At 53.1% G+C, this 12577-nt stretch overlaps 4 protein-coding genes and 1 pseudogene across 4 annotated transcripts; 2 read left to right on the top strand and 3 right to left on the bottom strand.

Moving 5' to 3' along the window:
- Positions 1-54: 54 nt before the first annotated feature.
- SAPIO_CDS4210 (uncharacterized protein) lies at positions 55-1275 on the bottom strand (the record flags this gene model as incomplete). Its single annotated transcript, XM_016786813.1, has 3 exons — positions 55-796; positions 862-984; positions 1142-1275. 3 exons carry the CDS (start codon positions 1273-1275, stop codon positions 55-57), a joined length of 999 nt encoding a protein of 332 aa, XP_016643789.1.
- A 324-nt stretch (positions 1276-1599) lies between these two features.
- SAPIO_CDS4211 lies at positions 1600-3204 on the bottom strand (annotated as a pseudogene; the record flags this gene model as incomplete).
- Positions 3205-4333: 1129 nt separating this feature from the next.
- Positions 4334-7097, top strand: SAPIO_CDS4212 (putative beta-mannosidase B; the record flags this gene model as incomplete). The annotated part of the gene is made up of 2 exons (XM_016786814.1): positions 4334-6196; positions 6258-7097. 2 exons carry the CDS (start codon positions 4334-4336, stop codon positions 7095-7097), a joined length of 2703 nt encoding a protein of 900 aa, XP_016643790.1.
- A 531-nt stretch (positions 7098-7628) lies between these two features.
- On the bottom strand, positions 7629-9333 carry SAPIO_CDS4213 (Uncharacterized protein; the record flags this gene model as incomplete). Its single annotated transcript, XM_016786815.1, has 2 exons — positions 7629-7958; positions 8047-9333. 2 exons carry the CDS (start codon positions 9331-9333, stop codon positions 7629-7631), a joined length of 1617 nt encoding a protein of 538 aa, XP_016643791.1.
- An 846-nt stretch (positions 9334-10179) lies between these two features.
- On the top strand, positions 10180-11684 carry SAPIO_CDS4214 (uncharacterized protein; the record flags this gene model as incomplete). Its single annotated transcript, XM_016786816.1, has 2 exons — positions 10180-10699; positions 10912-11684. The coding sequence occupies 2 exons, from the start codon at positions 10180-10182 to the stop codon at positions 11682-11684; spliced, it is 1293 nt and encodes a 430-aa protein (XP_016643792.1).
- Between the last annotated feature and the right edge of the window lie 893 nt (positions 11685-12577).

The raw sequence follows: 12577 nt of genomic DNA on the forward strand, positions 1-12577 counted from the left end.
TCTATCTCTTCATTGATTTGAAACGTTTTGAACTTGCTTGAGCCATTCCCACATCTAAATTTTATATACCACACTGTCGTAATCCCTCTCCACTTTACCATATGCCTTCCGAATCGTCGACACGGCTTTTCCCAAGTCCTCGCTCGAGATATTAAGCGGAGGTGCGATTAGGACGTGGTCCCCCCTTAGCCCGTCAACCGTCCCCACGCCAGGATACACGGCTACGCCCATTTCGAATGCGGTGTGCTGCACCCTCGGTCCAAACCTGACGGAAGGGATAAAAGACTCCCTTGTCTCCTTGTCACGGACGAATTCCAGGGCCCAGAATAACCCCCTCCCGCGGATGTCTCCCACGTACTTACATCCCCGGAATGCTTCCCTCAAAAGCTTCTCGAGCGTCGTCCCCATCGTCTTAGCCCTCGCGACGAGCCCGTCCCTCCTCAAGATTTCTTGCACCGCCAGCCCCGCCGCACACGCAACCGGATGCGCCTGGAACGTTTGGCCATGATTGAACGCAGAGGTTCCCCGTCGTATCACCTCGACGACCTTGCGACTTACGAGCATGGCGGCGATGGGAATGTACCTTCCCCCCGGACCTTTACCGATGGTGACAATGTCGGGGAAGATGTCTCCCTCCTGCTCAAAAGCAAAGTAGGAACCCGTCCTACCAACACCGCACATGATTTCATCCAAGTGAAGGAGGTTGTCGTACTTGTCGCAGAGTCTGCGGATACCTTTGAAATAGCCCTTAGGGGCGGCGACGCAGGCCGACGTCGCACCAACGACCGGTTCAGCTCTGAAACCGTACGATTAGCAGGTCATCCTCCTCTCTGGCGCCGTTCAAGCCTGGTGGGCACTTACATAAGCGACACAATTTTCTCCGGTCCGATCCTCTTGAACTCGGCTTCCACTTCATCCACCAATCTCGCGGCAAATTGCCCTTCCGTCTCGCCCTCTCTTGTGTATTGGTAGTCGTAGGCGGGGCTAACAAATGAGACGTCCGTCATGAGGATATCTTCATATGGTACCTTCCGAGCCAAGTTGGACGAGACAGTCATGGCTCCGAGAGTATTCCCATGATATGCCTGTCTCCTCGCCACGAAATGCTTGCGGGCCCATGTATCCTTTCTCGACGAAATACTGCCTCGCCATCTTCAGCGCCGCCTCGTTAGCTTCGCTCCCGCTGCCCACGAAATACGCCCGCGCGAGATCGTGCCCCGAGCCCATGCCGAGGACGTAGGTGGCCAAATCCTCTAAATCCTTTGATACGTTCATCGTATCTTGAAGCGTATCGCCATTTAAGTAAAGTTTGATGTTGACACAGAGGGCATTATATTAGATAATAGGAGGATAGGCCTAAAATAACTGTCTAACGAATTTCGCGATGATCATCGGTCGTAAAGCTAGAAACATAGCGCTTTACGAACATCTTAGCCAGGCAGTGGCGGGGGCCAGTGGTAGAGTAGTAATAGATATTACACTACTTAGTTTGAAAATGGGTTCTATCCTAAATACTAGTCCAGAGCCATATTGGCCAGTACTGAGTCAGAATGGTGCGGCACCTGCGAAGCTTAACCTACACAGGGAAAGGAACGTGCATTATACAGTCTTAATCTCTTGGACTTGGGCCACGGCTTCCTCCACCTTCTCCTTCTTCGTCAGCGACGCCAGGCGAGGATTGGGCGCCTTGAAAATCTCGGTGAGCTCCTCGAGGGTGTGGCCCTTGGTTTCCACCATGATAAAGTAGTAGTAGACAGCTTCAGCCGTGCAGGTCGCCAGATAAATAAAGTAGGTCTTCCAAGTAATGTCGCCCAGAGCAATGGGGAAGGCAAACTGATTGACCAACGCGGCGGCGTTGCCCGCCATATTCTGGAGGGCCATGCCCTTGGCACGCTGCTCGTACGAGAGACACTCGACAGGGTACAGAGCCTGCATTGGGGTATACGCGGCGGAGAAGACGATGCCAATCAGGAAGACGAAGACGATGGACGCTTTGGCGGCCGCCTCGTTGTCGTGCTCGTAGTAGGCTCCGGTACCGCCGAGCATGCCCGCCCAGAGCAGGGCCATAGTTATGCAGCACGAGATGAGCATCTTGCGCCGACCGAAGCGGTCCATGAGACTGGCGCCGAAGCAAGCTGCTGCACCGCTGGTGAGGGTGATGCCGAGGTTGATGTTGAGGACCGTCGTCGAGTCTTTGACGCCGGTGGTGGACAGCATAGCGGGTAGGAAGTAGGAGACGCCACTCTGGCCCGTCCACTGGCTGAAAGCGGACACGGCGACGGCGCAGAGAATGGCGCGGTAGACGGCGGCGCGGGAGTGGAAGAGAACACGGTAATCCCACCAGCGCTTGTCGGCACCGTCGAGTTCTAGCTCCTCCTCGAATTCGCGCAGCTGGAGCTGGACGTATAGAGAGTTGGGGTTGTCGTTGCCATGGTACCGCACCAGGATCTCGCGGCACTTGTCGGCCTTGCCGTGCACGAAGAGCCAGCGAGGGGACTCGGGGAAGAAGTAGCAGGGCGGAAGCAGGATGACGGGGAATACGAGCTGGACCCAAGTGGGGATCAGCCACGACCTGCCGTCTTCGTAATGCACGCTCCCGCGCAGGGCGGCAGCTGCCAGAATAGCGCCGAGATAGTAGCAGCAGTTGTAGAGACCCGTGATGACGCCGCGATACAGGGGATGGGCGAACTCGACGACGTATGAGGGGCAGGCCACGTTGGCGATGCAGCCACCGAAGCCTAGGAAAAAACGACCAGCGAGGTACTGGGGGAGTGCGGTGGAGGTCCCCTGAATGATGGTGCCCATGATGATAGAGGCACAGCCGATGGTAATGCCGACGCGTCGGCCCCAGGTGTCCGTCAGCGGTCCGATGAAGGGCAAGGCGCAGACTGAGCCAATGTTGTACATGCTGGAGATAAAAGCGGTCTGCACGCCGACGATGGTCGCGTCAAACTGTTTTTGGAAGGAATCTAGGGCCAACATGTTACCCATCAGCGAGCCGTCGAAACCATTCATGGTAGAGCCGAGAAACATGAAGCCGCAGATGATGTACAGTTGGATCATGCGCTTGCTAGTTGTCTGGATGGGTTCCAATCTACTAATAACTTCGAGGGCCGCCACGTCCGTCTGGCGCATCGCGGTGTCGACAGCCACGGCGGGCCTATCGATGTCGACGGAGGTTCGCTTCTCTTCGGAGGCAGTCATGGTGAAGTCAGGTTTCCGGGATGATGGGAGGAAATAAAGTGGGAGTGGGTAAAGGGCCTGGATGTTTTCGACGAGGCGCATCAAAAGAGATTTATAAGATGCCGATCGTATAGCGGCCGTGGCCCCAGAAACGTCTCATGTGTTGGAGTGTCCCCGCGATCCCCAGCATTGGGAAGACTCTTTTTTTTTTTTTTTTTTTTTTTTTTTTTTTTAACCGAGTCCGAAGATTTTGCCGCTTCGCTAGCTTGTAATTTGCCATGAGCTGCTCTCGGGACCAAGTCCCCGGGACTAGCATCAATTGGCTGCTACCTTGATGTTCTTGTCTGCCTTTTCCTGGGCACGGACCGATAGATGCATGGTTCTGCCAGGAGATGGCAGGCAAGTGCGGGGCGAATGTGACCGGCAAACTCGACGAACAACCAAAATTGCGGTTCCATTTCCCTGGGATGAGTTGATAGTGGCATGAGGAAATCCGACGTTTTCTCCGACAGGCGGCGTTTGATTCGCCTGCGAGAGGGATGGAAGTTGTCAAGGAATCTCGAGGCCCCATATGGGCTTCAAGCTAGGGTTGTCCCTTCAATCATTGCTCAATGTATTTGTAGTAGAAGACGAGCATGGTTCTAAAGTGGGCACCGGCTCGTTACTACCTCCACATGGCCTGGCCTCACGCACAGTATCCTGATCATGTATCTTGACATTCCGTGTTAACTCGAGCAGTACCATGCTTGTCTACGCAACCCAGCGAAGATGCGATGAGATTATAGAAATGACCTTTTGTTTCTTAGAAACATAGTAGGTAGATCAATTCTTTGCAAATCAGGTATCAGGTGAATGGGCCCGCATAAATGCCAAATGGACGCCCGAGTGGATTGGATTGCGCCTCGTGTCATTGGCTCCGAGCACTGCCAGCACCGCCAGCATCACTCCGAGCGTCCGAATCGGAGAAAACGTCGGGGTCCCATTTCGATTCCTCGGCCTGCCCGGACAAACTATCAATACAAAAGCCAACGGCCTGGATTAGCATTTGCGCACCGAAATTTGATCATGCCTCTTTGTTGCATGGCCTCTCCGTACCTTAGCACCTTTTTTTTACGCCCTGGTACCTCTCTTTAGCCTTCCTGTATCTATCATGGCATCACAGACACAGACCCTCGCTGGATGGAAGTGGCGCCGCCACAGCAGCGACGAGGAATGGCACGCCTGCGCCCATAACAACCCAACAACGGAGATCTTCGTAGACCTCATCGATGCAAAGCGCATCCCAAATCCGTTTCTCGACCAAAATGAGCGGCTCGTTCAATGGGTAGGCGAAACTGACTGGGAGTACCAATGCGAGTTCGTCCACGAGCCCAACGCAAAACACTCGCGACGAGACCTCGTCTTCGAAGGTCTCGACACGTACGCATCCGTTTTCCTGAACGACCGTCTCATCCTCATCTCCTCCAACATGTTCCACCGCCACCGTATCGACGTCTCAGATGTCCTGCAGAGCGGCGTCAATGTTTTGCGCATCGTCTTTAGAAGCGCACTCCACGAGGGCCGCGCCCTCGAGGCCAAGCACGGCAAGTTCCGTGCGTTCAATGGGGAAGGGTCACGGCTATACGTTCGCAAGGCGGCATATCATTACGGCTGGGACTGGGGCCCAATTCTGCTTTCCTGTGGCCCATACCGCGAGATCCGTCTCGAGACTTATGCGTCCATAATATACGATGTGTTCGCCTGCGCTGCTGTTGCTGAAGATCTACAAGAAGCTTCGTTAGACGTGTCATGGAGCGCTATTCTCGACCGAGACGTTGACATCAATGTCACCGTCACATCTCCTAGCCAGCGTTCTTTCCACGCACTCTCTACATTAGCCTCTGGTGACAGCCAGGGTAGAACCACCTTCAGCATCACTCAACCAGAGCTGTGGTACCCCATTGGCCATGGGTCACAAGTTTTTTATACTGTTGAGTTGCATGTTCGCAGCAAAGACGGAGATGCTGTCCACGCCAGCACGATGACTGTGGGCATTCGCCGAGTTCGCCTAGTACAGCAGGCCCTGCTTGATGAGCCCGGAACCAGCTTCTTCCTAGAAGTCAATAATCAGCCAGTGTATATTTCGGGAGCAAACTACATCCCGGGCCATTCATTCCTAACAACGCTAACGCCGGAAGACTATGCGGCGACAGTCGAGAGCTGCGTGCAAGGCAACCAGAACATGTTGCGAATCTGGGGCGGCGGCATCTACGAGCACGAGGCTCTCTACGCCGAATGCGATCGCCGAGGCGTACTTGTCTGGCAAGACTTCATGTTTGCCTGCGGCCAGTTCCCTTGCTACCCGGAATTCGCTCAGAGTGTTCAGAAGGAAGCCGCGGACCAACTCAAGCGGCTGCGAAATTACTGTTCCATCGTGCTCTATGCCGGGAACAACGAAGACTACCAGGTCATCGAGTCGCTCGGGCTAGATTATAATCCGGACGACCACTCGGGCGACTGGGCCGGCACCACCTTCCCCGCTAGAACCATCTATGAGACCCTTCTTCCAGCCGCCATGTCCGAGCACTCACCCGGTGTTCCTTACCATCCCGGCTCCCCATGGGGTGGCAGCAGGACGGACGACCGCACAATCGGCGACATTCATCAGTGGAACGTCTGGCACGGTACTCAGGAGCCGTATCAAATGTGGGACAAGCTTACGGGCAGATTCGTCTCCGAGTTTGGTATGCTTGCTTATCCCTCGATTCGATCTGTTCCTCGTTTCGCTACGGATCCCCGACAGCGCCATCCCCAAAGTGCAGTGATGGAACTCCACAACAAGGCCGAAGGGGGGGTGCGCAGGCTGGCCCTGTACGTTTTGGAGAATATCCGTGTGGACTCGATGCGCCTAGAGAGCTGGATCTACGCTACCCAGCTTATCCAGGCTGAATGCCTCGCATTCGCTGTGCGCAGCTGCCGACGGCAGTGGAAGGGCCCAAGTCGCGAGTATTGCGGGGGTCAACTCATTTGGCAGGTGTGTTTTTTCTCTTGCCCTGAATCTTCTCCCTGAATTGCACTGACAACGTTGTTCTCAGCTCAACGACTGCTGGCCAGTCTCTAGCTGGGGGATGATTGATTTTTACGGGGAACGGAAGCTCGCCTTCTACTCGACCAAGCGGGCGTCCGCGCCCCTTGCCGTCGGGATCCATCGTTCCAACCCCGAACTTAAACGTCTTAAATCCGCGCCACCACAAATCCCAGGTGCCCCCCATGACCTTTCCAAAAAGTCCTACGTCTTCGATGCCTGGGCCGTAAACACGACGCTTCAGGACACACAAGTCAAAGTAGAGGTACGGCTCTTCGATACGGTGACCGGTCAAGTTCGTGAGAGGAGAATCCTGGAACCCCAAGTTCTTCCGTCAAACCGCTCCCTGGAATTAATCGAGGATTGCAAGGTGGACGACAAGACTGCCGTGCAAGCCATCATGCGGGATGCCGAAGGGCGTGTCATCGCTCGCTCGTCGGACTGGCCGCAGCCGCTGAAATATGTTCATCTCCCACGCTCGTACGATATCAGACTCCGGGTTCTGGACCGAAAGGTCGAAATCACTTCGAATGCTCCTGTCAAATGCCTTGAGCTGTACATGGCGCAAGAAGAGCGCAAGGTCTGCTGGGATGACAATGGTATTTCAGTTTTCCCTGGTGATACTTATGTCGTTCATGCAGCCGGACTGAGGGAAGGGGATGACGTGCGCATACGCTACTATGGGGCGGACTGGGTGCCGAATAAAGCGCAATTGAATGATGGGTCTGCGATAGAGGACGACGATGGGATGAACAAGACGGATAACGTGAATTGCTCCAATAACGGGCTTACGAACCATTTGAGCAGAGCTCGGGTGAACGGATCGGCTGAGGCCCCGGATAGTGGTTAAATGAGTAAGACGGACTGATACAATTAAGGGGGCCTTTCAACGGTCGCCGGCATATACTTGTAGCCAGGCAGTGCCTCCCCGTCAGTGTATAACATTTGATGCTATTTAGAGATCAATGCTTAATAGCTGCGCTGTTGGCCACAGCTTGCGTACTATGCAGGTGACGCGCCTGTGACCAATATTTAGCATCATCGCTGAAGCCCACAGACGAATAAAATCTATCTCCTTATTTTACGCTGTCCTTGCAGAAACACATGCTCCTTGAAAATATCCGAGAATCCGTAAGAAACCCCTTTTATTTCGGTCGAAGGACCTGTAGTATCGCTTTTTCGCTGGTGCCTAGAGAGTTCGCGCTTTGGAGTCTAGGGATTTGGGAGTAATTGTAGTCACTGTGTCCTTGTTCTGCCACACACAACTCAATACTAATTTCCTGAAGTGCAACTATGACTGGCGTATTCCTCCAACTTTCATTTGATGTGAGTCAACTTGTCTAGTGTCAATCAATCCCCTCACTTCAATTCTTACTTTCGCTCACTCCTCCGAGGCAAAGTCAATGATCAACTCCGGCGTGCCCTCGAACCCCGCAGGCATCTTGTGTTCAAAGCGCCAGTAGTTGTGGTCGTAGTAGGGCCCAGCCGAACCGCCGTAGCGCCCGGCGAACTTCAAGTCGTACTTCTCATCTACGTTGCCGGAGACGGTGATAGAAACACCCTGGATGTCGTCCCAAGTCTTGACATTGGGCTGACGCAGCGACGGGGAGACGAAAAAGGTAAAGACGGAGTCGGCCCTGCCGTCGGGGTAGGTGAGCTTGAGGCGGTTGGGGAGGACCTCGACCTTCATGTGGGCTTGGCTGGATCGAAGCTAAACGTGGATGTTAGCGAATAATTTTTATTTCTTTTCTCGACTCCTAGGTTGGCTGTAGAAAAGTGATGGCAGGTGCACAACATACGGAGAGCCAACCGATCTTGCCGTCGCCATACATCCACTGAGCAACGGCAGGGTGAAATTGCCCGTTATTATTGGACGGCCCATTCTTACTCTTGGTGCGGTAGGACTGGGCGCCAATCATCAGCTTCTCGCCCATCCAAACGCTAATGTTCCTCGACTCCAGGTCGTAGGGTGGATAGTATGCCTGGCCCTTCCAGGTCCTCTCGCCGCCAAACGTCTTGAGAGAGTCCTTCAGCTCATCCGATAACAGGGAGTTGTGGAACTCGGAGTGTACAGCGATGAGCGGAGCCCATGCCCAGTCGCGGGCGTGGCTCATAATCTCTGGGTGTTGGTGGAGTCCGGCTTCCCTCCTGCCGATGATGGGAGCGAGGAACAGTGAAAGATGGCCGAGGTGGATAGTCATGTCGAAGCTGTAGGAGCGGTCCCAGGGTCCGGCGAGGTTGCGCATGTTCGCATGCCAGAGCTGGGCGGTGGTGTTCCAGACGCCGCGGAGCATGTCTGGGCCGCGCTGGGCCATGATGGAGTCCTCGGGCATGTACTTGCTCCAGAGGGTGAGGCCAAAGAGGGAGATGCCAGTGTAGGTGGCCGAGTTGAACTCGGAGAGGGTTTCGTGCATGTCCCACAGTTCGATGATCCTCTTAGCGTAGTCCTCTCCGGCTTTCGTCATGTTGTCGTCGCCGGTGTGGCGGCCGGTCCAGCCAGTCCCGATAGCGCGCATAATAGCCGGATTACTGTAGGCTGGGTAGAGGTTATCGTTGTTGACGCCCCCCTCACGGTATGAGTCGCCCACGCTGCAGTTGTGGAGACTCTCGAGCATCAAGTCCTTGAGCGGCTGGGACAGCAGATGGCCGAAATCCTCGTACATGGTGATAAAGCTAAGGCCGACGAAGCCTCGCCAGTTCGGGTCCCAAGAGCCGTACGCCTTAGCCGGGTACACAGCCGTACCGACGTCCGGCTCCTCGGGCTCCCTGGTGTAGCCGCCATACCACAGGTCTGTAGGGTTATCGTGTTGATCGGCGATGATGTAGGAGATGATGGACTCAGCTTCGGAAACGTCTTTCCCATGGTTCCCGTTGCGTGCTAGGAGACCGACGGCATACCAAGCCGAAGTCAGCGTCTCATGGTTCATAGCTGCCTTGGACTCGAGATCGTAAAGCTGACTGAGGCTCGGATCATAGAACTTGTCCATCCAGGCCATTGAATCCTCCATCATGGCTCGAGCCTCCCCAGACAGAGCAACGGAGCCTGCGGCATGGACGGCCAAGAGAATCTCCAGTTTGACGAGCATGGTGCAGGTGGTTTTTGCCTGTCGGGTGCAGTGAAAATGACGAGTCGTACTCAGGAGAAGAGAAAACAAGACAGCGGAGATCTGATATTCTACTTCAGATGAAGGGGGAAAGAAGAAGAACAAAAGTAGGCACTCTCTCAGGCAAGGCTTGAGTCGTGGGCAGGCCCTCAACCGGCAAGAGAATTCTTCAAGCTCGGACTGTGGTCGATATAAATACTTTACGGTTATGCCGAGGAGACTAAGTGATGATCGGCGAAATCTGGGGAGAGCTTCGTCCTGTTCGTCACTCCTTCGGCTTGGTGGGTGACCCTTGGCAGGGATGCCATTTCTATGAGCCCAACCCATGCAGAGTCGAGTGTCTAGATGGGAACTTAGCGCCTACTAGCGAAATGAAGACCCCTTGTACAACTACTTGCCCCCACCGGGGCCGACGAATTCACCGAACGCTGCATCACCTCTAAAATATGGGGAAAATGTACCGAGGTACATTGGCACCATTCAGACTATCCGTATGGGCGTGACCTCCGGATACGAATAAAGAAAACATCAGAAAGCGTACAAAACAAATCTTCTCTTTTTGGAAATACGATACTACTACGAAGTAAAGAATGCATTACTGCCGATGTCCACCTGCCATGTTCCGTGCTGGAGATACCCCGGATCCATGAAACACAATAGGTACATAATGGACGTGGAGCCCTGCATCTTCCCCGCATTTTTCCCCAGCCCCTTTCCCCGACATTTTTTCCGCCTTTTGTCCCGCACTTCTTCCCGCATCTTTCCGCGCGACCAGCACTCCAAGTTGAGACCCGGGATTTTGGTGCCACCCCACCACTCTATCGTATCATGTTCAAGTCGTGCGACTACTGCCGCCATCGTAAGAAGAAATGCGTGGTGCCACCCGCCTCAGCCCGGTGCTCCGACTGTGAGCACCTCGACCTGCCGTGCGCATTCAGCCTCCGACTCCCCAGCCTTAAGCGGCGACAAACGTCCAAGCGGATCGCGTCCCGCATAAAAGCAGTCGCTTCGAAAGTTCCCGAAACCGGGGATGACAGAGTGAATAATGACCATGACGCTGATGCGGCCAATCTAAAGGCGGGCGATTGCCAACTGCGGCTCGCCGGCCGGCCTGACATGGCCAACAAGCGCCTATTCCAGCCGAGAGATTCCGCTGACGACCGTCAGGACGGCCCTTTGTCGATGAGTGAGCAGTATTGGCGAGATGTCCATCCGTTCTGGCCGTTCGTTACCTCGGAGATGCTGGCGGAGGGCGAGTGTGGCCGAAATCCTGATTTCAAACACTGCATCGACCTGGCTTGCCACTTGTCTTTGAACTCGATGAGAGAGCTCGAGGATATTTCTCTACGTACAGAACGACTAATGTCGACTCTACATCAAAGTCGACCGTCCATGTCGCTAATTGCGGGGACTCTTCTCCTATGCCCGTTTGTCAACTACGATGACACGCTTCTCCAAAAGGCAAGTTTTGCCGCGTTTCAATGTGCCCAGTACCTAGCTAATCACCGTAAAACGGCCAGGTTCTCGATACCGTCGAGCATGAATTCGCAATTGCTACAGTCCCGGTACCACCCCAAGTTCTATCCGGCGCTCTACTCACCAACGTCTGGAGACGCCTTGCCGGCCACTTCCACCAGCCGCTCCACCTACCAGCCCAGATCCTCCAAAGCTACGCTGAAACACTCGATCCGGCCACCTTTGGCCACCATTACCTCCGCCTCTCAAGGCACGCCGCCGAGTTCGACCAGCGCCGCATGGCCATGGAAGTGGAGGGCGTCAAGGTCGACACTGCGTCGGCCTGGTCGAAGCTGGAGTATGAGTGTCTCCTCTGGCAGGTCTGCTTGGAACCGTCGCTTCTGGACACCCGCGATGACCTCCCGGCTACCCCCAAGTCGGTCGTCATCCACTGTTTATCGAGCCTCCTTCTGCTATCATTTTACAGCTACGTCCTCGAACGCACAGACACCTTGGGCAGGCTGATAGCCCTACGACCCGTCCCGGGCGTCTTGCTCTTTCTCTGCACCCTCGCTCGCAGCACGTTCATTTGCCCCCGGCAATTACTCGACCGCATGTCGCTGCTCGTCAGCATTCAGGCCCAAACTGCGCGCATCATGTTACGGCTCTGGCACCAGACTGGCTTCGAGAATTTTCGGGCCATTTTGAATCTCTGGGAGAATCCCGGCGGCCGTTTTCCAGATCTGGCTCGGCAGGTTCGCGAGGAGATTGGGTTCGGGCCCTGGGCGGTTGATGAGATTGATGGCTATTCGGTATTTTGGACGTTTAGGGACCTACGGACGTTGACGACCAAGTTCATCTTTGCCGGTCACCTGTAAATGGATTGGTTGGTCAACGGATTGTCGAATTTTTTTTTGGAGTAGGTATAGGATAAGGAGTTGATATAATCTCCGCGGCTATAGCGTTGTCTTTCGCCGCACAGGCTAACAGGCTTTGGGGGAATTATTGCGCTCCTCTGGGAGCCCCTATTAGACGTTCCAGACCCAGCGGATTCTACCAACGATTCGGTGACAGCATATGGGGAGAAACGGTCACCAGGTTCCTCACCTCACCCAATTGCAGTCTGATCGTCCCCGGGGCGTGAACTCGTTCGCCTTTGCCAAAGTTCAACGGCCTCATCGTGGGCTGGCCTCGGGGTTGATCTACTGGGTCTACTATGGTAGATGGATTTGTCAGGGGAGATATAGATACGCGGTGGCAGAGAAGTAGAGTAATAAGCTAGCAGTCGACGTTATCGATTATCCTCTAATAGAGAGCGACGTAGAATAGATAGTTCTCTTCTTAATTAAACTATTTTTAACGAACTTAAAGGTCGACGACTTAGATAGGATTATTAATTAATAATAGTATGTTCCTTATTACTATAGTCTTTAAATCTAGAATAATTATTAAAATATTTAGTAAGCTAGATTGATTTTTCTAGTAATAGAATTTACTAATTATATTATTTCTTCTTAATTTACTAGAAAAATATATTAATTTTCTAAAGTTAAAAATAATATATTAAATAGTTAATATAATTATTTAATAAAGTTTTTAAATTAAGTTAATAGTTTTTATTAAAAGATTTAATTTTTTATATAGATATTTTAAAAAAAATAAAAATAATTTTTATTTTAGTTTTTATTAAACTTTTTTTAAAATTTAAATTATTTTTAATAATTTAATTTTAATTTAAATATAAATAAATATAAAATTAGAATTTTTTTAA

This window comes from Scedosporium apiospermum, assembly GCF_000732125.1.
Source record: "Scedosporium apiospermum strain IHEM 14462 chromosome Unknown SEQ_SAPIO_0090, whole genome shotgun sequence".
NCBI classification, from domain to species: Eukaryota; Fungi; Ascomycota; class Sordariomycetes; order Microascales; family Microascaceae; genus Scedosporium; species Scedosporium apiospermum.